This window comes from Pteropus medius, unplaced genomic scaffold (genome assembly GCF_902729225.1).
Source record: "Pteropus medius unplaced genomic scaffold, Ma_sr-lr_union100, whole genome shotgun sequence".
Lineage (NCBI taxonomy): Eukaryota > Metazoa > Chordata > Mammalia > Chiroptera > Pteropodidae > Pteropus > Pteropus medius.
The window spans coordinates 209,800-235,696 of NW_024342647.1; the positions used below are offsets into that span (position 1 = coordinate 209,800).

Here is a 25,897-nt window from a genome sequence, read left to right on the forward strand (position 1 = left end):
CTGCGCGCGGGCCGGGGGCGGGGGCTGGGGCCGGGCCCGGGGCGGCGGGGCCGGCGCCTCGGCTCTCCTCCAGCTCCTGCTTCAGCCTCTGCTGCCACTGCGGCCGTGGCCCCCCTCGGAGCGGCTCCCTGCGCTGCGCGCCCGCCGAGCCCGCGGCTCTCCGGCCCATGTATTGGAAGCATGAGAACGCCGCCCCGGCACTGCCCGAGGGCTGCCGGCTGCCGGCCGAAGGCGGCCCCGCTGCCGACCAGGTGAGCGAGCCAGCAAGTGGTTGAGCGACCCCGGGCCAGGGTCGGGCCGCGGCCGAAACCCAGCCGGGCCGGGCCGGGTGGCGCGGGCGGCCTGGGGGAGGAGGGGTGCGGGGGTGCGCCTGTGAGTACGTGTATGTGAGTGTGTGAGCGCGCGCGAGCACTAGGCGAGGGGGGGGGGTGCTGTCGCGGAAAGCGGGAACACATTATGCAAATGTTGGAGGAATTTCTCAAAAAGCGATTTAGCAAAGACACAGGCGAATCAAGAGGAGGCGAGGCGGGCATTGTCCGTCTGAATAGGCGCTGATAGCGCCGATGCGCCGCGTGTCGGGCGGACGCAACGCTGAGGATCCCGGCGCGGGGCCGATCTCGGGCGCGCCGAGGGGCTGGAGGGTGCCTCTTCCTCCGCTTGGACTCCTCTGTTTCCTCTTTTTGGTCCTGTGTCGGCACCCCACCCCCCATATCGCCCCCGTTTTGCTCCGGGTTTCCCTCCTGGTGGCCCTCGAAAGGCTCCGGAATCCGCGTCAATATCGCCGCGTCGATTTCGCCGCGCGTGCCGGGCTTGTGGGCAGAGGCTCCCGGCGCGGCGCTTTTTATTTCCCTCAAACACTCCCCCCCGCCATCTCCTTTTTCTTTTCTTTCTTTCTCTCTTTTCTCCTTTTTGCATTTTGTGTAGCGAGGAGGAGAAGGGAGCGAGGAAGGGGGGTGGGTGGAGGGAGAAAAAATTCGATTTTTAATTACTACCATTAAAAAATCAAATTTGCAATTCTTTGGGCGGCCTGATGGATCTCACTGATTGACAGTTGGAATTGACACTCTGGCTACCTCTTATCTTGGGCATTCACGACAATTTCTAATTGCAGGTAGTTTGTGTGTGTGCGCGTGTTTTTTTTCCCCCCTCAGAGGCTTGGATTGCAAGGGAACTAAGCGATTACTTCAAGAGCCACGGGTTAAGTGCAGGGAGAGGGGGAGAGAGAGGGAAAAAATCCAATCCAAATTCAAATTGCTTCATTAGAGAGACACCGCTTTTGTGGGGAAGGGCTTTAAATGCCCACTACAAAGTTAGGACTCATTGTTCCGCGCCGGTTTATATAACTGGCGCGGGGAGGCGCTGGGCTCAGGCTGCGCAGAGCCAGTTTTGCAGCCGCCGCCGCCTGCGTTCCCTCCCCCCTCCCCCAGGTGATGGCCCAGCCAGGGTCCGGCTGCAAAGCGACCACCCGCTGCCTTGAAGGAACCGCGCCGCCCGCCATGGTGAGTTCGCCTTCGTACGAGGTCCGGCCCTGGGGATCCGGCCCGGCTTTCCGGCCCCGAACCGCTGCCCTTGCGGGGCGACTCGCGGAGGGCGCCGCCCCTCTCTCAGCCTTGGTTTTCCGGCCGAGGATGTGGGTTTTGACCGCTGCCGGCACCCAGGACGCGCGTGTTAAAAGTTGGGGCCGTCCCTTCCGCTTCGATAGTCTGTTTCATTCCTGTCCCCTAGTCCCTGGCGCGGCGTCTCGGGAGGATTTCGTTGTCAGTTGGTGCGCTGGGGCCCCAGATTTGTCTCTGAGGCCGCCACAAAGCTGGGCCCCGGGATCAGCGCTCACCTCAGCGCTCGGCTCTCCCTCTCCCCCCCGCTGCAGGCTCAGTCGGACGCGGAGGCCCTGGCAGGCGCCCTGGACAAGGACGAGGGTCGGGCCTCCCCCTGTACGCCCAGCACGCCGTCTGTCTGCTCACCGCCCTCTGCTGCCTCCTCCGTGCCGTCCGCCGGCAAGAACATCTGCTCCAGCTGCGGCCTTGAGATTCTGGACCGGTATCTGCTCAAGGTGAGACAGGGGCGGGGTGCTGCGTGTGTGCTGGCGGGATGTGGGCCCTGGGCTGCAGGGAAGCAACGCCGCACCAGGTCCATCCACTGAATTCCAAATCCTGGTTCAGCCTCTGCCTGATTGCGCGGCTTTGCGCAAGCCTTCGCGTCTCTCTGAGCCCCCGGGGTCCCGTCTGAAAAATGGGAAGGGTTTATTTCTACCTCCCTGAGCATCACTGTTACAGAAGAAAAGTGGGGGAGTCACATGCACCGTCAGAGCTCCAGCGTCTCTAACTGCAAATGGAGCCGGGGAGGCTGGGGCCCGGTGTGAAAAGAGGCCCTCACTGAGCCGCCCCGACTCCAACCCTCCCCAGGTCAATAACCTCATCTGGCACGTGCGGTGCCTCGAGTGCTCCGTGTGTCGCACGTCGCTGAGGCAGCAGAACAGCTGCTACATCAAGAACAAGGAAATCTTCTGCAAGATGGACTACTTCAGGTAGGCTGCGGCCGCTGGGCCAGCAGTGTCGCCGCAGGCAGGCCCCCGGCGCGAGCGTGGAGGCCGGCTTTGCGACGCGTGGTGTCTGGCTCCGGACTCCCGCGTCTTGAGTGTACTCCGGGTGCGCCGCAAGGGCCCCGCACGCCGGTTCTCAGCGCCACGAACCAGGAGCTCCAGGCTATGCGCAGGTGTTGGCACGAGCCCGGGCCCGAGATCCGCCTCCGATTCCTGCGGCCCACTCGGTTTCGGTCGCGACTCTGGCTCCGCCTCGGGTTCTGCCTGAGTCTCAGGCTCCAGTTCCGACCTCCAGTGCCTCGGTCGAGCCCTGATGTCCCGGGCTCTGGCCCCAAACCGCTCGGATCCCAGCCGCCAACCATGTGGCTGCATCTCCAGTGCGCTCAGGCTCTGGGTTCAAACCCTGCTTCGACTCCAGCCGTGCCAGCGTCTCTCCGGGGCCGGACCCTGAGCTGAGCTCGACTTAACCCCGGTTCTGACCCCGGTTCCGCTCGGAGTTAGAGGCTGGTCGGGCCCCAAGCACCAGCCTTGCATCGTTCTCAGATCCGATCCCACATCAAGCACCTCGTCCTAAATCCCAACCTCGGTCTCCGGCTGCGCCTCAACTCAGACCCCGGCGTCGCTCTAATGTCATTTCGAGTATGGGGTTCTGTCTGGGTCCCAATTCTATCGTCCTTTCGGACCCGGCTTCAGCCTCTTCCGGGTGTGGGCTCCGACTGTGGGCCGCCGGGATGGGAAGGGAGAGAGTCGGGTGCCGCAGCCAGATCCCTTACTTAGCAGAATTACCGGGGGCTTTGCTCTCCGCACCTCAGTGCCGCGTCCTGGCGGCCGTTGACCGCAGTGGGGCTCCTCCTTCCGACGCACGGATGTGTCTCCGCCGCTTGCTCTAGCCTAGCTCCTAAACAGTGCGTGCGGCTTTGGCCCGACCCGGTCATGGGGTCGAGGTCACTGTGAGGTCAGGGGCACAGAGGTCGCCTGCCTGATCACCTCGGGAAGCTTGAACCAAGCCTGACAGGGGGGACCGCTGGGCCTACGGAGTTGGAAGAGAGTGGAGTGGAATTGGTTTCTGGGAGGGATGCCTATTCCCAAGGGCTTTCTCAGAGGCAGAGAATGCTACTCCCCTATAACCCACTCCCCAACCACAGACATCCTTCCCAACCTTGCCTCTGGAGAGGCCATGGCTTCAGTCTTCTTGGAAAGACCCCACCCCAGAAAGATCCCCTGAGAGTCAAGGAAGGTGGTGGAAGGCAATGCCGCACCCGCTACCCCTGGCATTGAGTCTTCTGAGACTTGGAAAGAGAGGGCCTTGAGTCTGGGGGGAAGTTTTCAGCATTTTGGGCCTGGGTACTGTGGGGAAATCATGGGAAGCATGGTTCAAGAAGTGGGCCCTTCTTTTGTGTATGGGTGTGAAAGGGTGAGCATGGAAGGCAGCTATACCAAGTGGCTTAAGACTCAGTGTGCAAGAGTGTGTGTGCACCTGTGTTGTTTAGATCCGTGCAGTGGCACTGAGGGAATGCATCACTGAGCAGGGTCAGGGGTGTGTGGACAGTGCGTGTGTCCCTTTATGACAAGCATTTGTCTTTTAGTTCACGTGTGAGAGTGGAGTGTGTCTGTGTGAATGTCGGGACTGTGCGTGTGTGTGTGTGTGTGTGTGTGTGTGTAAGGAGGTCAGGACAAGATTACATCTGGACAGGGATCCGGAGGTGAAAGGGTGAGGATTCTGAAATCCTGTCCTTCCTCACCCTACCCCCTGCTCTTCTGAGGGGGGCATTCCTGCTTCAGGCCTTAACTCACACACTGAGGGCTCAAAAATGTGACGTGAATGTGGATTTGTGGGTGTGGTCTGCTGTGTGTGTGTATGTCAGAGCAGGGTTATCATTGTGTGGTTTGTAACCAGAGTGTGATATCTTCCCCCTCTGTTCCATCTGGCTATTGGCTGGCCAGGACAGGAAATGGAGGTTAGAGTCCCCGTCTAGCCACCTCCTTGCTCTAAGCCTGACTCCAGCTGGTAAAAAAGAAGCCAGCTTCCTTTTGAGAGCTCCTTGGGTTCATCAGCTAGCCGGGAACAGGACTTCATGTCCTGCCTGGGGAAACCAGCAGGTTGATATCTCAGCCTTTTTCTATAGAGTAAGGCAGAGCTGGACCTCTCTCCTGGCTCTCCTGGTGACTACAGACCTGGCAGCTTATGAGCCACGTGCCCACATTTCTTTGCTGCTTCTCTAGCCTCAGCTCATGCCCAGGCTGGACTGAGCTTCCTTGGTTGCTGTGCTTACTAGATATACAAGGATCAGTCAGAACTCAGATCCCGACCCCACTGTCCAGTACATTCACTGACTCCGAGTCCCTCTTTCCACCGCAGTGAGGTAGAGGATGGATGTGCAGCTCTGTCAGGCAAACACCAAATCGCTGTGTGACTGTGACCTTGGGCAAATCACTTCATCTCTCTGCCCCCAGTGTCCTACTTCCAGGGTTGTCTCTCTGAGCTGCCAAGGAGAGAGTGAAGGGAGGAAGGCTTAGTAGAGGCTCTCCAAATGGCAGATGCTGTGGGTACCTCAGTGATCACCTTTGTCACCATGGCAGGGTGGATGCTGGGTACCATCCCCTGGTGGCATTTCCTCAGGCAGTTTGAGGAGCAGGGTCTGCCTGGAGAGATGGGGATGGGCCATTTCTGGGCTTCAGGTTCTGAGCGCTAATCCTTTTCCAGTGACAAGAGCCCCCAAAGCAAAACTAAAACAGATTTTTGGTTAAGAAAATGGAGAGAATAAAAGCTCACATTCCCTTGGAGGAGGGAAGAATTGTGGCTTTTTTGATCATTTCTCCCCCAGCCAGGTCTCCCTGCAGGCATAACCCATCCCTGGCAGCCCCACCTGTAACAAAAATAATAAAACCCACAAAAAGGGAAAGGAAAAGCCGGCAGAGTGCCAGGCAGGGACTATTGTCTGCTCTGAGCAGCAGCCTGAACTCCGGGTGCCTGTTGTAAGGGAGGTCTTCCTGGAAAGAGCATGAATGGTGGCTTGGGAGGTACAGTGCCCCTCTTAAGAGCTGGGGCTCAGGGAGGGGCCATACCCTGAGATTCTCTAGCCTTCTGTTTCCCGAAGCCCAAGGTCAAGGGTCTGGTGAGATATGGACTGGAGCTCTCAGCCTAAGAGAAGCCAAGACCTCTCAAAAGGAAGAAGAGAGGGAGGGAGGGAGGGAGGGAGGAAATAGCTAAGAAGGGACAGTAGGGTCTTATCCCTCAGTGAAGGGTTTCTTCTGGGTTCCATCCCCCATCTTGCTCCTCCTTGACATTATCCTGCAGACCCTCTTTCAGTTACCCATAGCAGAGCTAGAAGTTATAAGTTAGAAAAGCACTCCAAGTTCACCAGGGAGCCCTGAGGTCCAAATCTGCCTCTGGCTCATTTGCGTTATTGGGAGGAGTTGTTTTTCCACTGGCTGTTTTGCCCTTGGCACACTGGTTGCTGGACCTCTCTGCCTCAGTTTCTCCAACTTTCCTTCCAAACAGGGACCTCACCAGCCTTTGTGGGTTCAACCAGATTCCCACTTCCCCTCATGTCTTGAGTCTTAGCAGAAAAAAATTACCACTGGGGAAAGATGATATCGCTCTTTAATTTCTTTACTTTTTGTTGTTGTTATTGTTGTTAAGACTATTTTTCTTTCCATTTTCTTCCAAGAAATAAAGAAAAGTCCTGGGGAAAAAATCACGTTCCTTTTTAGGGCATTCATATTTCCACTGCCCTCAGCAACCACAAGCCCAGACAGCTTCCTCTCATCCACTGACCTGTAGCTGCTGCTCCCTAAATGGGGTATGGACTGATCTTCAGTGCCCTTCTGGCTCTCTCAGCCTTCTGAAGCATCATGTCCCTTGCATTGTTGGGGAGACTGATGTCCTGGGAGAGTGGCAAGTGAAGAGCCCAGGGTCACACAGGGAGAGTGGAAGAGGTGCTGGGCAGGGGAGAGGACACTGATCATCAGAATGTTTGGAGCTCATTCCTAAGCCAGAAACCGTGTTAACCCTTTACATGCTTCATTCCACTGAATCTTCAGGTACACTCTGTGATTATGATTTTCGCATAATCCCCACATTATAAGAGGGAAAACTGAGGCTCTGAGAGATGAGGTCACATAGTTAATAAGCGGCAGAGCCTAGATAAACCCCATCGTTACCTGACTCCACCATCTTTGACTCTAAACATTCAATAGGCTTCTTCTATAGGTGAGATGTGTCAGCAGCCCCTCTCTACTAGGTGGGGCCTGTGGAATGACAAAGATCTCTCACCTGGCCTTAAGATTCCCTGCCCAGTTTGACTGGCCTCACAGAAGGAGCACCCGCTGTGTGCTCTGGTGTGTGACTCTCCCTGGATGGGCTCTGGGAACACTGAGGCAGGAGTGACCTCCTCAGAGGCCCTGACTGTATTACCTTTGCCAGGTTCAAGGTCACTGTGGTTCCTGGCCTTGCATCCTGACCATGGGAGTGGGGAGTAAAGGGTTAAGTACTTCTCCTGGTGTGTATGGGGTGAACTTCAGAGAATGCCTTGGGCTGGGCCAAGGGGCTGCTGCCTCAAGTTCTTGTCCCCAGCTTGGCCCACGTGACTTAGGGCAAGCCCCCAGCCTTCTTGGGTCTTCAGCCTAGAGCCCAAGCTCCGACCCCGGCTCCGGCGGGAGAACTCCACCCCCTCCCCTACAGCTAGGGTCCCCGGGGAGGCTCGGAGCTGGGAAGCGGCCCCCCACCGCGGCAGAGAGCGGCCCAGTGGCCGCCAGCTGTTGGGGGACAGATGTTGGGGGAGCTGAGAGAGGAGTTCGGGGGAGGGGCCTCCGGCCGGGACCTCCGAGGCGCGGGGTGTTTTAACCTCTTAATTGCTGGTTCTGTTTTTTCCGGCTGCTTCTCCTAAGAGTTTGCTTAAAAGAAAAGGAACGGAAAGGATAGGCAGGGCTCCACCTCCAATCCCTCTCGTTTGGCCTCTTAGAATCTAAGGCCATCCAAGGGAGCGTCCTGAAGGTAAAATGAGTGAACTCGGGTTTGACTCTCAGCACCCTGGCTCAGTGGCTTCATATTCCGCGCTTTCTCATTCCGAGCCTTCTCATTCTGAGCTTCGGTTTCCTCATGCAGAAAAAGGGTGGCTTAATAATGGGAACTGGGGTCTTAGTGAAACTCTGATGGGCTCTTTCGTTGAGGCTCATTCTTCCAACAATTAATGACTGAGCGCCTACTCGCTATCCTGGGAAAGTAGGCCGGGAGAGTGAGCCTGACTTTGTCAAGGGCGCACAGCTCCTCCACACAATCACGATTACTCAGCTATCAGTGCTCCCCGTTCGGAGGAGAGAGAGGGGCAAGGAGGTGCGTGAACCCCACTCTACTCCTTTAGCAGTTGTTAGGATGCGCAGCATCTGTCGGACCTCTCCATCCCCAAAGCGCCTTAGTCCTTTGCGCCTTTACCCCACGGCGCGCGCCCGGACCCTGGGAGGGGAGCGCACAAGGCTGGGGGTGGGGGGAGGGCGGTAGCCGCGCCCCCTAATCCCTTTGGCGCTCCCTTCACAGCTCCCGAACACCCCTTTCTTGAAGTTTCGTTGTCTCCGCCGCCAATTTCGCTGCTTCCGGAATCCGGCGGCTCGGGCCTCGCAGCCCGCCTGGGAAGGAGTCTGTCGGTTTGTCAGAGCCTCGATCCGTAAGCCTCCTCGTGCCCCTTGTTTGTGCCACTGACCTCTGCCCTGGGTGGGGAACACGCTTCAGGAGCGGCCCGCAACGCATCCCAAACTGCGTAATGACCCCGCCACCCCCACCCAAGGATCCAGCGCCAAGAAGATTTCGTTGACTGGGCCGAGCTACAGCGAGCGCGGCGAGATCCTAGGGCTCGGGGACAGCCCCCGGCATTTGGGGTGACACAGGGAGTGTTGTTTGAGAAAGTTACTGAGAGATCATTCGCGGCGCCTGCTTAGGATCAAGAGGATGGGGACACTGTGAGCAGCCGGCGTAGGCGCAGAATGCGCTCGGGCGTCGCAGACTCGTAGAACCGGAAGAGAAGGGGTGCGGGAAGATAAGGGGTGTCTGGGACGCGCGTCTGGAGGAAGACAAGGAATCCGGCACCGCCAAGTGCGAAGAATCCCCGGCGTCGGACTCTCTGACGCGGCGCGGCGGCCGCGGCGCAGAGACTGCAGCGGGGAGACGCAGCCCCTCTAGCCGGGCCTCTGGAGGCCGGGCCCTCCCTGCCGCGGCGCTCCCCGATCCCTGGGCACACACTCTCCAACCCGCTGGGCCCCAGGACGTGCGCGCCAGAGTGTCCAGGACCGGCCGCCGAGAGTGGGCGCGCGACGTGGTCAGACCAGAGCCCTTCCCTGTTCACACGCCCGCGATCCAGTTCTTCCCATCTCCTGTCCGGCTGCTTCTGCAGGTTCGAGGTCCTTCCTGCACCTCCAGGCGGATCTCAACCCTGCCCCTCTCTCTTTGTGGTCTTGGGCAAGTCACTTGCCCGCTCCGAACCTCCGATTCCACGTGTGCAAAGTGGGCGCCAGAGTCCCCACGTCACGTGGTTGCGGCGAAGCAGAGGAGGTGCAATGAAGGCGGTGCTTCCCAGGACCCCGGACCGCAGCAAGGGCTCAGCACTTGGTTGGCTGCTCCCTCCTCTAGGAGGCCAGAAACTGCTCTCAGTCCGGACATTACCAGACCCGCAGCAGAATCTGGGGTCGGGAGGAGAACTGCGGTGGGCAGAGCGGTTTCCCCTCCCTCTTACTGAGAGGGACTGGGAACAGGGCTCACAGGCTGCGCTGGGCTCTCCCCAGGGGAAGCCGAGGTTCCGAGGTTGGGAACCGCCTCTGTTTAGGGGTCATTTGACCTGACAAAGGCACGCAGCGTGGTTTGAGCGAACCGCCCCTGGTCGGAGTCAGTTGCATCGCGGTGACGTAGGGGACCCGGGGTTAGCCGAGGCCTCCGTGCTCCCGCACTCAGTTCAATCCAAGACCGTTTGTTCATTTGACAGTTGCTTGCATTTGCCAAGGCAGGCGAGGCTGTAACCAGTGTGTGCATTTGCCGGACTGGTTACAAACTGGTTACAAACTCACAGGCATTTCCAAATGCTCCTCCTGCTCCTCTGGGTGGAAATGTGCCGGCTCTGTGGTCACAGAGGCAAATCTTCTCGTTCCTCTCCCAGGAATGCCAGGGGTGGAAGGGAGAGCCAAGAAACTACACTTTTGCAAACCGTAGTGATCAGTGCGGAAAGGGTGGTCCCGGGACCTGTGTCACTCTTCCAGGAGGGCGAGGGTGGTGGGAAGAGGCGCCAGCCAGTGCAGAGGTTGGAGGTGGGAAAGTGCTTCAGAGGGGGATCATAAAGACCCGGGACTGACCTTCCAGTATGGCTGACTGGGACTCAAGCTTGCATGTGGGGTGGAGGATCTTGAGGAAAGTGAAGGAGGAGGAGATGAGCGAGAGAGGATGTGGTCTGCTGGGGTTTGTGAATTCCAGGATCTTGGACCAGATTTTAAGCAGGGCAGGACAGGATTCTGTGTGTATGCTGGAAACTCCACTGTGGCTGCTCTGTGGAGGATGAGTGGCCAGGAGCGGCCCTGGAAACAGGGAAACCAGGGTTGAGACTGGCAGAGAGGGGTGCATGACAGGAGACTGGCCTAGGAGGAGGGCAGTGGCAGTGAAGAGGCGGAGATGGGTCCCAGAGATACTGAGGAAAGGGACCAACAACACCTTATGATTGGTCGAATGTGGGGTCGAGGAGAGGGAGGAGTGTATGATTTGGGTGTCTAAGCTTGAGAGGCTGGATGACTCTTGGCACCACTCCCTGAAATAGAGCGTGCACAGAGGAAACTGAGGCCCAGAGGGTTGGGACAGGGTCATATCCACTTAAAGAACAAACCCTCCCTGGTGCTCCAGGGGTCGGGCCTTAGGCTGACTTCTGGGACAGGGGAATCAGACTCTGCTGTTTCCTGTAGGGCTCCCAGTCTGGTGGTGGAGGGAGCCATATCCAAATAGCTACATTACAAAGCGGGAAGTTAAAAGAGAAAGAGGCAAAATAAAAGAAGGCTTAAGGGGGAAGAGGGCATTTAATCTGGGCTTTTTTGTCACAGAGCTCCAGAGTCTGGCTGGTTACTTAGTAGACTGCAAAACACTAACAAATAGTAGTAATCATTGCTGTTGTCATCTAGTTCAGCTCAGGGCAAGGAAAATGAGAACTCTGGTGGTTAAACAGTTTGTTCAGGGTCATCAAGCCAGTAAGTGAATATATGTCTATGCTTCCAAGAAATTCTGAGCTCTTCTATTGCTGGGGTACAGTTTATTCATCTCAGGTTCCTATCCATGCAAACTGTGTGACCTTGTGCAAATTACTTGACTCTCTGGTCCCCATTTTCCTCATCTGCAAAATGAAGATTAATTGGGGTAATCAACATAAAACACTTAGGATCTTCCTGGGCACATGGTAAGTGCTCAAAGATTTGCTTATTATTATTACTATTATTATATATTATCTGATACTTTTGATATATTCGAATGAGCAGATTAATGTTATATACAAATGTAAGTGACCATTGTAGAAAATTTGGGAAACTCAGAAAAGCACCAAGAAGACAATAAAAACTTCCCACCAGCTCACTTTCTAGGTGGGACTTGTCTACAGGGAGGTGGGTGTGGGTGGATCCAGGCAGAGGGAAATTCATGAGCGAGTGAAGACCCTGAGGCCAGGAGCCTGGGTGCCTGCGTGCCACCACGAGGATTTGGAGGGAGGAGGGGTGGCCTCTCTGAGCCTCGCCATCCCCTTCCCCGCCCTGGTGTCCCGCAGCCGATTTGGGACCAAGTGCGCACGGTGTGGCCGACAGATCTACGCCAGCGACTGGGTGCGGCGGGCACGCGGCAACGCCTATCATCTGGCCTGCTTCGCCTGTTTCTCCTGCAAGCGCCAGCTGTCCACAGGCGAGGAGTTTGGCTTGGTCGAGGAGAAGGTGCTGTGTCGCATCCACTACGACACCATGATCGAGAACCTCAAGAGGGCCGCGGAGAACGGTACCCAACTCGCCCGCCCAGCACCCACTGCACCTCTGCCCCCAGCCCTACCCCGCACCAGCTCCCCAGGAACTCCCCTCACTCCTCTAGAGACAGGTGCTGGCTTTATCACCTGGAGGCTGCTCACAGAGCCCAGGCTTCTGGCTCCACTGTTTGCTTGGGAGTTGGAAGTCACTGCCTTTCCCTGCAACTGTATTTTCTTTTCTGTAAAATGGGGCTAATGGTAGGACACTTTCTCAAAGATAGATGAACTGGATGTGTTGTAAAGCCAGGAGAGGAAAAAGTGAACCCGAGAGATGATTCTCATAATGGGACAGCCTATTCTACCTTTAGACAGCTCTGGTTGGCCAGAGGGCTCTTCCCCTCCAGTTGTCTGTTCTCCCAACCACCATACTAGCAGCTCCAAGCTAGAAGTTTAGGGACTGTGGTTCATTCTGGAGTGTAAGGAGAAAGGCCTTTGAGTCTGGGAACTGGAGCTCCAGTTTTGCTTCTGGCACGCTGTGCTGACATATAAAGTTTCCTTTCCTCTCCGGGCATCGGTCTCCCCATCTGTGCAAGGTGGATGGTGGACTAGGAAGATCTCTAAATCTCTTTTGGCTCAGATATTGTGATTCCCTAAGACACACAGGTTCAGGGATAGGGTCCAGGTCTTCCAGGGATTGTGGGGGCTGAGTCACAGGTGGATTGGGAGCTGGAAAGAGTGAGCAGAGGCTGGGCTGTGGGCAGAGGCAGAGACCCTTTCCCTATCTGGGTCTGTGAAAGCTGCTCACTTTACTGTAACATGGATTATTTTATGTAATCCTTACATACAACGCCCCTAGGAAGTAGCTGTTAATCCCCATTTTATAGGTGAGGAAACAGTCGCCGAGGTTACCTGCAGTATGTGACTTGCCAAAAGTTACATACTAGTAAGTCTACCTGACTCCAAAGCCCCAGCTCTTAACCACCATCCACCCCATTCCCAAGCTCCAGGGTTCTTGAATCAGATCTCATCAAGCAGGGGAGGCTGCTAGGATATGGCTGCCTCTGTGAGTTTCACTTTCTCATTGAAATAAGGGGCACACCAATCCTTGTCTCGCCTGCTCTCCTAGGAGACATTAATACCACAAAGTGTCTGTCTCATCTCCCTTTCTAGGCTGGAGACTAGTTAGGGATCCTCAGAGTATTCCTGGCCATGACCATACCAGGGCCATCACTTTCTCCTGCCAGGATTAGGCTAAGTGGGCTTAGGTAGGGAGGAAGGGAAGCTGGGGTGCTACGAAGTTACCTGCAGTGGTAGTGGGCAAGTCAGCAGTAGAGCTGGCATGGAATTCCCACACCATGGCCCATCAGTAATCTCAGGTTCCATCTACACCTGGACCAACCGGGATCACCCCTATTCATAGCCTTGCTGATTACACTCTTGCTGTCCCATCTAAGCCCCACCCCAGACTTCTACCATGCAGGGGAGCTTGAAGGCTTAGGGACTTGGAACTCCTTTAATGAGCAGTCCTCAATTTTGGCTACTGTTTTACTTTTTAAACTTATACACACACACACACACACACACACACACACACACACGCATCACACAAAATTTAGAAAAGATGGTTCAGCAAAAAGAAGAAAATAAAGATCACTCCGAATGCCACCACCCCTCACGTTTTAGTGTATATCTTCCCATATTTTTTTCTATGTCTGTCTGTTTGTTTGTTTGTTTTCCCTTAACATAGTGTTTTTCCTAATTTAAAAAAATACAATAAATTTTGAACAGCGGTGGAATTGCTAGTGATTTTAACTTTTTTCTTTGTGCTTATCTGAACTTTTCGAGTTTTTGATAAGGAACACGTATTACCTTTGTATTCAGAAAAATGAGGTATTGAAAATAAAACAGGGATATATTTAGTGTGATTGTAAAAGTAATATAAGTGGAAAGAGAATAGCTAACATATATCCCAGTGAACAAAACTGAACCTTAGAAAAGTAAGGCGACATATATGATTCTTGTAAAAACCTCTGAAGTTATAGAAATATTGAAATTGCAGTCCTCATAATCGCAACACCTTCCAACCTTTTTCTTCCATCCGTTTAAAAAAAAAATGATATCCATCCAACCCTTTGCTTTCATAAGTTATTACAAAATTAGGATCACGGTTCTGTAACCTGCTTACTTCCTATCTCTACGAACTCTTGGTTTCCCCAGATTAGCTAGGAGGGGGCCCAGTTTGGGGTCTCGAGTCAGCCAACTGTCAGAATACTGGTGAAAGATCTGGAGCAGAGACCTCTCTCTGAGCCTCAGTTTTGCCATTTTAAGGAGAGGATAGTGTCATCCGTCCTCAGGGCTGTGAGACATAAAGGGCACACGGAAAGAGAAGCGTCCGGTACTAAAGGGACGCTCAGAAACGAAAGCCCTTTCTCCAAAGACTGAGCTCAGGAACTAGGACCCTGGGATCCCCATTCCCAGCCAATTCCGCCCCTGACCCTTCCAGGGACCAGCTCCCCCCATCCCCCCGTCCTTTCCAGGCTGCCACTAGAAGAGATGGGGACGCGTGGTCAGCCACTTCTGTCGCCCTCAGGGAACGGCCTCACGCTGGAGGGGGCAGTGCCCTCGGAGCAGGACAGTCAGCCCAAGCCGGCCAAGCGCGCGCGGACATCCTTCACTGCGGAGCAGTTGCAGGTACCCGGGCAGGCCGAGAGTGGCCAAGTGTGGGCGGGGCGTCGGTGTGGGCGGGGCTGAGAGGTCCTCCTGGCTCCGCCCCTCCCGGACCCGCGGGTGGCGAGGCGGGGCTGCAGCTATATGGGGCGTGGCCTGCAGGCCAGAGCCTCTGATTGGGCCAGGGCCCTGGAGACCTCTGCGCGCTCGTGCCTCACCGCACCCCCGCGCCCCGCAGGTTATGCAGGCGCAGTTCGCGCAGGACAACAACCCCGACGCGCAGACCCTCCAGAAGCTTGCGGACATGACGGGCCTCAGCCGGAGGGTCATCCAGGTGGGGCCGGAGGAGGGTGGGCCTTCGGGTCTGGGGCGGGGCCTGGGGGCGTTCCCTCGAGCGCAGAGCGGTGCCGCGGAGCCACTGTCCCGGCCGCACGTGGCCGCTTTGCTCTGGAGGCGACGAGGCAGACCCGCTTGGTATCTCCCGGCGGCGCGTCCGACTCTTTTCCGCGAGGCTGAGACTGCCGAGACTGTCGTTCCAGGTGTGGTTTCAAAACTGCCGGGCGCGTCATAAAAAGCACACACCGCAGCATCCTGTGCCGCCCTCCGGGGCGCCTCCGTCCCGCCTCCCTTCCGCCCTAACCGACGACATCCACTACTCCCCCTTCAGCAGCCCTGAGCGCGCACGCATGGTCACCCTGCACGGCTACATTGAGAGTAAGTGACCGTGACCCCAGGCCGAGTGGGGCACGGAGGAGAGCGCGTGGGCGGCAGAGGCGTGGGAGGCCTTACTGAGCCTCCACTCGTGTGGACTCCACAGTCACTCGGGCCTAGGGGTTGGGATGAGGCGTTAAATTACCTGATTCTGCCTTAGTAGGAGTAAGCCTTCCACTCATTCAAAAAGTGTTTTCCAAGCACCCATTGCGTACCAGGGCCCGGACTAGGGAGAGAGCAAGATGAGTTAAGTCCCCGCTCTGGTGGAGCCTGCTTTCTGGTGGGAGAGGAAACACCAAGCAATAACCAGATAGACGAACGTGTGGTTTTACTTGCGATGATTTGTGTAGGAAAGATGCTTAATGGGAGTGTCGAGATGCTGACTCTCAGCAAGCTGAGACCGGAAGCATGGGTAGGATTAATGAGACACAAGGAATGGAGAAATAGGTGTGCAGGATGGCAGAGGAACCTTCGGCCCGTCACTGGGAGCATGATGGCACTGGGTGTATTTGGGGTCTCAGAAGAAGGTCGGTGTGGTGGGAATACCCAGGGCTGTGGGGCCATGGGCAAATCACCTAACCTTGAACTTCAGTTTCCTTCTCTGTACACTAGGACATTAATGATGCCTACCTCACAGGGTTGTGAGAACCCACTCACTTATTCAGTAAATATTTTTTGAGTGGTTTCTGTGTCCTAAGCACTGGGATACAACTTAGAACACAATGGACCCAACCCTTTTTGCCCCTGGGGCTCACAATCCAGAGAGGGAGGTAGGTGGAGAGATAATAAACTAATGCCGGGTTGGGGTGGGGGTGGGGCAGGCATGTCAATGGAGAATGAGCTCTGTGAAGGGAGATGGGGGTTGGTCATGGTGGAGTGACCTTTGAGCAGGAGCCTGGAGGAGAGAGGGAGCAGCCTTGTGCATTTCCGGGGATGCACATCCAGTGAATCTGCTGTTGATCAGGTGCTTATTACAAATTTTCTTTCCCTTGGATTGATTTTCCATAGATTGTTTCCTCAAAGCTGAGCATGACCAGAAACCTTCTCTGGTTCCAAGTAAAAGTAAGAGAGAAGGAAGGTCAGAGAGACACTGCTGTGTATTTAGCCCGTGCCATGTGCCAGACCCTAACCTTGTTAGAGATCACTATCCCATTATACTGATGACGAAACCAAGGGTCCCAGTAAGTTAGTTGGAGCCAGTGTTCCTTAACGATTGACTGTGGGCTTTGATGTGAAACTGTCAGACTCAAAATCCCATCCCTGCCACTTCTAGCTATGTGACATTGAGCAAGCTTTTCAGTTTCCCTGAATTCTAGTTTCCTTATCTGTAAAAACAAGGATAATAAGGATACTTAATCTCAAAGCAGTGTTGTGAGCATACATTGAGATCATTGACAAAGTTTTCAGCATTCGGTAAGTGCTGGATAAGTATTAGCTGCTATTGTGGTGATGGTTCTGGTTGGCAGAGCCGAGAGCGCAGAGTTTTGCCTACCCCACCAGGCTGCCAGTTGGAAACTGCGTCCCTTTGTCCTGTTCCATTTCTGAACCATCTGTTCAGTAGGAGGGACTTTTTCTTCCTTTCTTTTCTAAACAATGTCTTATGTTCAGGCTGCACAGATCCCGTCGAAGATCTGGTTCATCTGTGAAGGTGCAAAGTCCTCTAGGGCCTCTGTAGGTACCAAGAGTCTGGGCTACCAGCTAGTACTTGCTGTGACATTGGGAATGAATTTAAGTGATCCTCTTGGGAGGAGGGCCATGGCTTTCAGAGTCGTGCTAGGACTCTGCCTACATACTTTGTTGACCAAGGCTAGATCTGTCTTTGACTTCTGGAAAAGGGGCTGAAGTGCCCTTTCCTCTTCACTTTGAGGTAGAACCCAGCTTGGGACAGGAGGTGTCAAGGATATTTGGACCTGCTGCCTCTTGCTGCATGACTGAAGTTCCCCTCAGCAGTTTGCTTGTCAGTTAACTAAATCCACAGGATCCTGAGTTTCCTAAAGCCTTGGAGCTTAGAATATGATTAAAAGCTTTGGAACTGGACCCTAGAAAAATACACAGACACATATAGTTTTCCATGTTGTATCAAGCTGTTCATAGACTCCTAGAACACCCCAGGTTAAGAATCGTCAATCATACACAACTGCTTTATTCTATAGAGAGGGAATCGTGGCTCAGAAAGGCACAGTGATTACTCCCAAGTTACATATCAATTATAAGTCTCTGCGGAGGGCTTTTTCCTTTTACCAAAGCTGTTGAAGAGAGAGGCCGTGGACTTCTTCCCTACTGTAGGGGTAAAGAGGCCGAAACATGAAAGATTTGGGTCCGACATAAGGATGGACTTCCCCCGTAGTTGTAGATGTCAGATTAGGGCACGGATATTTATTCAACAAACATTTAAAGAGTACCTACTAGATTCCAGGCTTATTTTAGGTACTGGAAATCCACAAAGACTTAGAGTCTAGAAAACAGATAAAAATTCCTGCCCTCATTGGAGATTGCATTCTAGGTGGCAAAGATCAATAATATCAAATAAACAAGGAAAATGTACAGTAAGTCAGGTGATGGTAAGTGCCGAGGAGGTAAAATAATGCTGGGAAGGAAGACAGGGAAGGGTGGAGGCGAGTGTTGGTATGGGGTTGTAATTGTGAATAGGGTGGTCAGGGAGAGCATCATGAAAAAGGTGATATCTGAGTGCAAAGTCCTCTAGGAAGTATGAAGGTAAAGCCTTGGCGAAGGTACAAGGCATGGAGGGAGGATCCTAACAGATGCAGTACAGTCTTGCATGTAGAAGGTGTTCAATATACATTCATTTATGAGTGTTTGTTTATCAGTGAGCTGGACAGTTAACATATAGCACTTTATAGATTATATAGACTTTCACCAACCCTACTGAGATTTTGGCCAGGGCCAACCAACTGGTAAGTAGCAGAGGTGAAACTGATCCCAGGGCTCCAGCCTGCCGAGCACAGGACAGATCCTGCATGGAGGCTGGCTTTGGGCTCCAAGGCATCCTCTCGTCCACAGGTCAGGTACAGTGCGGGCAGGTGCACTGCCGGCTGCCTTACACCGCGCCCCCCGTCCACCTCAAAGCCGATATGGATGGGCCGCTCTCCAACCGGGGTGAGAAGGTAAATGGAGCCAGGTTGGGTCTGGCAGGTCAGAGCCATCCTGCTGGGGATGGGTTTCCGGCAGCATTCCTCGTTGCTGACCAGGCACCATGCTTCTTTGTGGCAGACCCTCTCTGCCAAGTGTACTCAGGCCCCTGCTGTGCCCCTGAGGCAGTTATACTAGCAGGTGCCAGTGTGCTCTATGTGCACGGGCACGCCAAAGGCCTTGAAGCCTCTGCACCAACGGCCGGCCTTCTCGTTTTCAGATTTGTGAATTTAGTTACTTTGCTCAAACTTGCGGTTCCAGAGAGGGCTCATCTCACACACTACTGTGCTTCCCACCATCCCACTGGGTCCTCCTACTTCCTCCTTTTTATTCCTGTCTGTCTGGAGTGAATGGCCCAAGCTGATGGGGCCCAGGGATAGCAGGTCAGCAAGTGACCATGGTCAACTGGCAAGGCCCCTTTCGTGGAATCCAGGTCTTTGGTTGTTTGCAGCATTAGGACTGAACATCCAGAAGGGTATTTAGACATCACTCAGTCCAGTGGCTTGAAAGCTTGTTTTTAAGCACTGAGATCCTTTCTTGGCTCTTCCATAACTCATAATACAGGTGAAAGCAGATGGAGCTTCTCTGCGTGAAACCACAGAAGGAGTCAGCCCCCCACCTCCCTCTCAGCTCCAAGATACCTCCCAGTTAGCCTGAAAGCCCCTGCTCTGAGACCCCCTCCCCCATTTTAGAAAGGGAGAAATCGAGGCCTAGGTAGCTCAGGGTCACAGAGATTAAATGAGAACCCATGCATTTGTTCATTCACTTATTCATTCATTCAACTGACATTTGCTATGTACTGACTGTGCCCAGGATCCCCAAGTCAGTTGCCAGGAGCACTGAGATGGTCCCTGCCCTTGAGGAAGCCACAATCTGGAGGGGGAGGCACACCCTAATACTTACAACACGGTGTGATCAAACTGTGGTGGGGGAGCCAAGGGAGCTGGGGAGTAGAGGCTGGGGGTGCAGATCAGGAGACACACAAGGAAGGCTTCCCGGAGAAAGGCGACGTCTGAGCCCAGGCCTGAAGGCTGAATCCGTGTGTGAGGAAAGGCATGAGCCACCACGGTTGTTGGGGACACTGAGCAATTAATTCACAGGCTTAGGAGAAGAACAGTGAGGGGTGGGAGGCCTTGAGCTGTCAGGCGGAGGAGTATGGACTCTGTCCCTTGGCAGTGGGGAGGCCTCTTTCAGAAAAGTCACTACAGTGGTCCTTGGAGAGGCAGGGAGCCCCGGAAGTCAGCGGAGGTGGTGGGCTAGGGAGAGGGCGTCCCCCTCCCCAAGGACCCTTGAGTCCAGCAGAGCATGATGTTGGCGTGATTCTCAGAATCACCTTGGCGGTTTGTAAAGATGCAGATTCCCCAGCCTCACCCCGAGAGAGCTGATGGGGAGGTCTGAGGCCAGGCCTGGGGACCTGCGAGTGTAATACCCAGCCCACGTGATTCTGGCAGGCAGCCAGGGGTGGGGACCCCTTCTCCAGGACAGCCTCTTACTGTGCCTCCTGACTGAGCACCTACTGTGTGCCGGGCTCTGTGCTGGGCACGCAAAGGAAGGTTGAGCCGATAGGTTTCTAAGTAACCGGTAGTGCTCAAGGCAAAATCCTGCAGCACCTGGGGTGGCTGAGCACGCCCCAGGAGCTTCCCCTTTGGACTGTGATACTCACTGTAAGAGCTACTGTTTGTTGAACGAGTCCTCTGTTCATGGCAGATACTTTATACACGTCTGAGTGACACTTCTCAACCACTCTGTGGAGGTGAGCATGGCGTCCTCATGGTAAAGATAAGGGAACAGAGGTATAGAGAGGCTCAGAGAGGTGACACAACTTGCCTAGGGATGCAGCGAGTCTGTGAGACTCTGAGGTCTGCCTAGTTCAGTCACCACTTCCTTTCGTGCAGCACTTTACAGTTTGCACAGTGCTCTCCCTGACCTCACCCTCCACAGCCTCTGTGGGAGGATGATTACGGTTGACTCCGTTTCACATCTGCAGACACCTGCAGACGCGGGCTCAGAGGAGTAGCTCACCCAGGGCCACACGGAAAGCATGGCAGCGCTGGCCTCGGTCCTAGGACTGCCTGCCTCGGAGATGCCCCCCTCTGCGGGACAGCTTTCATCCCGTCACACCTGGCACAGGGACTGCAGAAGCCAGCTGGCACGGTCTCTGTCCTCAGGGAATGTGTGGCTTAGAGCAGGAGATGGAGCTACACCCCAGGGTGACAGGGCAGTTGAGGTGAGGGATGAACATGGCCTTCCAGGACCCAGAAAAGGGAGTGAGATGCAGGGATTGAGAAGCAGGGTGCTCCACGTCAGGAGAAGCGGACATGCTAGGCACAGAGACGTGGGGGACCTGGGTTTGAGGGACCGAGGGGTGTTTGGTGTGGCCGAGGCCCAGGGAAGTGAGGGGAGCTCACAGGGGTCACGTAGTGAAGGGTCTGGACCGCTGGATGAGGGGCTTGGGTGATATCCGGAGGGCTGGGAGGGCCCCAGTAGTGTTTAGGGCTGGGCTCAGAGCTTGGAGATGAGCCCTTACCTTCTGGTTGCTCAGCTAAGCTTGTGGTTATGTCTAGTTCAGCCTGAAGGATGAGACAGGCTGGGATCTGGCAGCTTTGGCTGTAGGAGGTTTCTGGGTTTGGCTGCTGAGCCAGAGCTCTCTCTCGCTGGGCTGCAGCCCCAGCTTCACATCTAGCAGCTCTGCAGAAAACTGTCTCCCCCTCCTTCATGGCCTGCCCTCTCACTGTCAGGCCTTCCTGCCAGCCCACGGGGACATTTTCTGTCTACATCTTGCCAAACCCATGGGGCCTGGTGGGCTGTGTGTGGTCAGTTGGCTCAGGGCTTTCTCCCAGGTCCCTCCAGGCCTGAGCCAGCTAGCTGTGAGGAGACTCGGTGTCCGCTGGTGCAGACCCATGAACCCACTCGTCAAGACCAGCGCTGGCCTGGTCACGAAAGTAGGCTCTGAGCATCCGGGGGTAGCACCCTCTGCTCCCACCACATCATCATTTGGCCATACACACCTGTGAGTTTCCAGAAACACATTTCTTCCTGGTCATGGCCTCTGATACCACAATTTCAGAGCTTGGAAGGCTTTTAGAGATCAAGGCCAAGCTGTCTTTGATCAGTTAGAGAGACCGAGGTCCACGGAGGGGACGGTCTTACCAGAGCCATCTCTCCCAAGAGAGAGCTTCTTTTAATAAGAGCGCAAAGCCAGGCATCTCAGAGGCCAGAGGAGCGCACTGCCCGAGGTTGAGTGAGAGGGTCAGGCAATGCAGCGTGAGCTCCGAGTCAGGCAAACTCAGGGTCCCAGCTCTGCCACCGTCTCGCTCTGAGACCTGGGAACGCAATTAGTTCCTGCATCTGCAAGATGGAGATAATAGGTCAGATCCCACCACCCAAGCTTGTTGCTGAGAGCGGATGCAGTGACATATGTAAAGAGGCCAGCAGAGTGCCCGCTATGTAGAAAGTGCCCCCTAGGTGGTGGTTATTGGTACGATTGCTCTTATGGAGACCATCACCATTGCTTTCCTCCATCTCTTCCTCATGGTAACCAGTCTGGGCATGTAACATTCAGGATCAAAAAAGTGGGACAGCCCTTTGGCCATACCCACTTGTTCCTGGACCACTTGAAACTTCCTCCTGAAACTTTACTGTGAAAAGGCACAACTCATTGACCAGGAAGCCAGGAATCCTTGACTTGAACTTCAGGAACTGGCTGTGTCTATGGCAATAAGAAGTTAGCCACATGCTTTAGGTGGAAGAGAGAGGACAAGGGCAGATATTTCCTGATCACCCACTGTGTGCCAGGCACCTAGCATGTCTGAGCCATCTGCTTGCCTCTTGGCTTTGCGAAGACTGAGTGCACATGACGTGCTTGGCCCATCTCCTGGTGCATAGTAAGCGTCGATGACTGTTGTCATAGTGGCCTTGGAGAGGTAGAGGCTGTGTGATATAATGAAGAAAGCTTGCTCTGGACCCAAGCCTGGGCTACAGTGCTAGGTGCACCTCTTTCTAGCTGTGCAATTGTGGGCTCACTGATTTTCACCTCTCTGAGGCTCAGTGCCCTCCCCTGTAAAATGGAGATGATGGTAGGATGCCCTTGGGTTGAAGCGAAGTTTTCGTGTTGGGTAATTTATGCAGTGCCAGGCGCAGGGTGCGTGCTCAGCAGATGTTTGCCGCTGCTCTTGTATCTCACTGGATGCTCCCCATTCTGAGAGAGAGGTTTTGTTACCCTCATTTTACAGATGAGGAAACAAGCTCAGAGAAGTGAAGTGAGTTGCCCAAGGTCCCACAGCAAGTAAGTGACAGAGCGAGGGTTTGAACCCAGATCTGGGCCCTGAGCCACCCACATTCTCTGTGTCTTCGAGGACATCTGGGGGGCCACTGAGCGGGTCAGGCCCGAAGCTCAGCCACCTTCCATGCCCTCCTTCTGCAGGTCATCCTTTTTCAGTACTGACGCTGCCGGCACTTCCGCATCTGTCCATGGGCACCCCACAGCTGCCCCTCAGCCGCTGAGATCCAGCGTCCAAGCCACTGCCAGGGATCCACCCACCTCTGCATCCACCCCTTATCTGCCATCCTGCCCGCCACCAGCTGGGCCCCCGGGCCTAGCCACGCCCTCTCCTGCTGAGAACCAGAACCGGCCAGGAGCGCCATGGAGTCCTCCTCTTGGAAGACAGTGCTCCCTAAAATTTGGAAACAGGGTGAACGCGACAGCTAGTTTTTCCCACTTAGACAGGACTCATCTTCAACTTAGGCTGATTACAATAGCAAAAGGCCGAACTGAATTGTGCAACGCCAACAGCCTTCTCATTTACAGGTTTTCTTCCCCTCCCGCCCCACGTTGGAACCATCTCTGAATTCCAAGTAGCCGGCAACCCCCAATGTTATCCACTCTCTTGCTTTTGTCTGGAAAACTGCAGTGTCTGTGGGATGTCCCCAAAGGAAAGCTATGTTCTTATTTTATCATTTCCATCTGTCTGGTTATGTCAAATTAATTCAGAGAGAGAAGAGACACTGACCAACCCTGAGAGGCATAGCAGGGCAGAGATCGAAGCCTGCCCAGACCAGGAGGCAGGGGGCTGAGGGTGGGGTGGGGAGGACAAAGACCCCCATTGGTTTGGAGCTCAAGGAGAAGGATAAGGCACATTGGGCTGGGAGAGGAAAGAGAAAACTCGAGGTGTGTGTGGGAGACCCTCCTCCCCGCTAGTTATCCAGCACATACACAAGCAACATAGCAGAGATGGGGTTTGATCTGTGTGATGACATTTCCCAATGTTTGGGCAGGTTACAGTGGGGGCCCTTGTTGGCTGCTCGTCGACTCCTGGTGGGGGTGCTTGGGCCATGTCTTCCTTGGGGGGACCACTCATGGGGACTGGGAACAGAGCCTAGGGAAATGCATCGGGACACCAGAATGTTAGTTTTGATTCATCTCTGAGCAGAGAGAGGGTGCTCGCTGCCTAGGTGAGCATGCCAAGCCCAGGATTCCAGCTGGCACCGCTGGGCTCCCCTACCCGCTCCTGAGAACGGACACAGCTGCGCTCACATCCACCCTGTCCTGCTGCAGCTCTTCCACCCCAAACAAAAGGGCTTGGGCTACGCAAGACCATGATTTATGTATTCAAGGGGACGCCCATTTGTCCCAAGTTTATCCAGTAATTTTTTAAGTACTTAGTGTCCCGATGCATTTCCCACTAGAGGCTGCTAGTAAGCATGTTTTAGCCCAAGTCCTCTTTCCTGATCTGGTTAACCCGATATGTTGGCTTTGGAAGGAGACTCTAAGACAGGGAAAGCAAGTCCACGGCACATATGTATTGGCTGTCTCTATTTTCACCCATGGCAGACATTGCTAATCAATTACAGCACACTCTATCTCACGAGTCTGCATAAGTTTGCAGAATCCACATGCTTGAAAAGTTGGCACTTAACGTGAAAGTCTCTATGTCATTCTTGCTTTGGGACCGGGAAAAAGGCTAGGCAGCCCAAGAAGAGAACTCCTTCCTTTCCCTTCTGAAGACAGTTCCAGCTGACTCAGGGCAGAGAGAAGTCACCACTGAGAATGTGGTCAGTACAGCTCATCCGGTGAATAACGTGTACCCGGCCCTGTGCTGGGGGTGACGTTAACAGGAGCGGCTTGGGCCTGATCCTTGGCTTTGGGCAACTCTGACCTATCCTTTGATTTTTGCTCCCGAGGTCCCAAGTGCAACCATGTAATCAGCGGCCAGTTGAGCCCTGCCCAGGATCACCCAGAACCCACTCTGCCTTGAGCCTCCTGCCAGGGTCTGTTCCTCGCGTGGATCACGTGGTCATAGCATGTTGCAGTTCAGACATGTCTCCACTAGCCTGTTAGAGCAGCCTGGGAACGTACAGGCCATCAAGACTATTTATTTAAACGCAAAACAAAAGGGGAAAACACACACATGGAAAAAAATTGTAAGCACTTTTTTGTAAAACCAATGTCTGTTTTGTTACATACCTTTCATGTTGTGCTTTGTAAATGTCTTATTTGTGTAATAAATAAAGTTAATGCAAGTGGAAGTGCTGGCACTTACATCCAGAACGCGATGGGATTCCATTTCTTTCCCGCTCTCTGGTTAAGGGGGCTCAGGCCCCTGGCGCCCAGTGCAGTCCCCTTCCTGGAAAATTGGTACCGTTTCCCAGTGGGTAAACCGAGCGTCGTGAAGGCACAATGTGGGGTTTCTTCTTGAATCTCAGCTCTGTAGGGAATCAGGCTGCTGTGCTCCCTCCCACTCTGGAACACGTGAGACCCGTGGGGGCCCAGCCGACTCCCCCCTAGAGGAATTCTCCGTCTGGCAAATGCTGTGCAAACAGACGGTTCCCTCCAAAATGCTGTGGGGGCGATGGGGGATCATTTGAGCTGCATCTTATCAGATTATGAGTTCACAGAATAGATGCAAAAGAGGAGGTGTTGGGGGACCAGGCCAGGGAGGGAGGGAGGCACAGAGGAGCCTGCTTGGAAGACGGGGAAAATTTGATACAATGATGTGTGTCAGGGCCTGAGCTTTGGTACAAGTCTGGGTTTCATGCTGGCCTCTTTGGGTTCCAGAGCCACCATGTCATCTGGGGAGTGAGAGAGAGCACCTTTTTGCTGGTGCCAATTTTCTTTTTAGCAGCAGAACAGTTTGTTCAAGCCAGAGCTTTCGAGAAGGGCAGTGGAGTGGCCCTGCCTGGGGCAGAGGTGGCCCCACACCCTCCCACCTGCCTCACGCATGGCCCTGCACAGAGTTACTTGTCAACCTCAGCTCAGGGTAGACATGGCCATCGCCCCTTTGTGGCCCCTCTCTTTATTTTATTAGCTGTTGTACCGCCCCCATCTCTAACCCCATCTCTGCCCCTCGCCCTTCTACTCTTCCAATCCATTTATCAAATGTTGATTTAGACATATGTGTATCTTTGAAAGTAGTTTAGCTTTGGTTGTGTGCGTGTGTGCGTGTGTGCGTGTGTGCGTGTTTCTTTATATGAATGTACCTTCTATTTTCAAAACCCAGTTTGGAATCCCTTAGTGGAGCTCAACCCTATCATTCTGCTGAGGTGACTGTTGTCTCAGAGGAGAGAGGTGACCCCCAGGACCCCTCCATGGCACAGCTGAGTGGGCCCAATCCTCCGTCTGACTCCTGGCTCTGCTTCAGCATGCCACCTCCGGCTCCCTAGTTTGAGGGCCAGTTTCCTGGCTCTGTAGACCTTGGCAGAGCCCTCTTAGGTCTGACTCCCTCTCCTGGGCAGTTCTTGGGGAGCCAGGGGACAAGGCACGGGGGAGGGGGTACTGCAGAATCCCGTAGCTTCTGAGGAGGAACAGTTATGTAAAGATCCAGGATGATTCTGGCCCAAGTTTGGCCCTAGCACATGTCACCGCTTCCTC

The 25,897-nt window shown here is 54.5% G+C and overlaps 1 protein-coding gene across 4 annotated transcripts; it reads left to right on the plus strand.

Annotated features, from left to right (window-relative positions):
* LHX6 (LIM homeobox 6) lies at window positions 1-24,577 on the plus strand. 4 transcript variants are annotated; one of them, XM_039866691.1, is made up of 10 exons: window positions 1-251; window positions 1,428-1,499; window positions 1,868-2,050; window positions 2,403-2,524; window positions 11,317-11,537; window positions 14,093-14,193; window positions 14,408-14,503; window positions 14,709-14,883; window positions 17,902-18,005; window positions 22,454-24,577. In XM_039866691.1, exons 1-10 carry the CDS (start codon window positions 168-170, stop codon window positions 22,472-22,474), a joined length of 1,179 nt encoding a protein of 392 aa, XP_039722625.1. In that variant the 5' UTR covers window positions 1-167; the 3' UTR covers window positions 22,475-24,577. The 4 variants fall into 4 exon arrangements, with proteins under 4 accessions (XP_039722625.1, XP_039722626.1, XP_039722627.1 ...); XM_039866692.1 differs by lacking the exon at window positions 17,902-18,005; XM_039866693.1 differs by lacking the exon at window positions 1,428-1,499.
* Window positions 24,578-25,897: the final 1,320 nt, after the last annotated feature.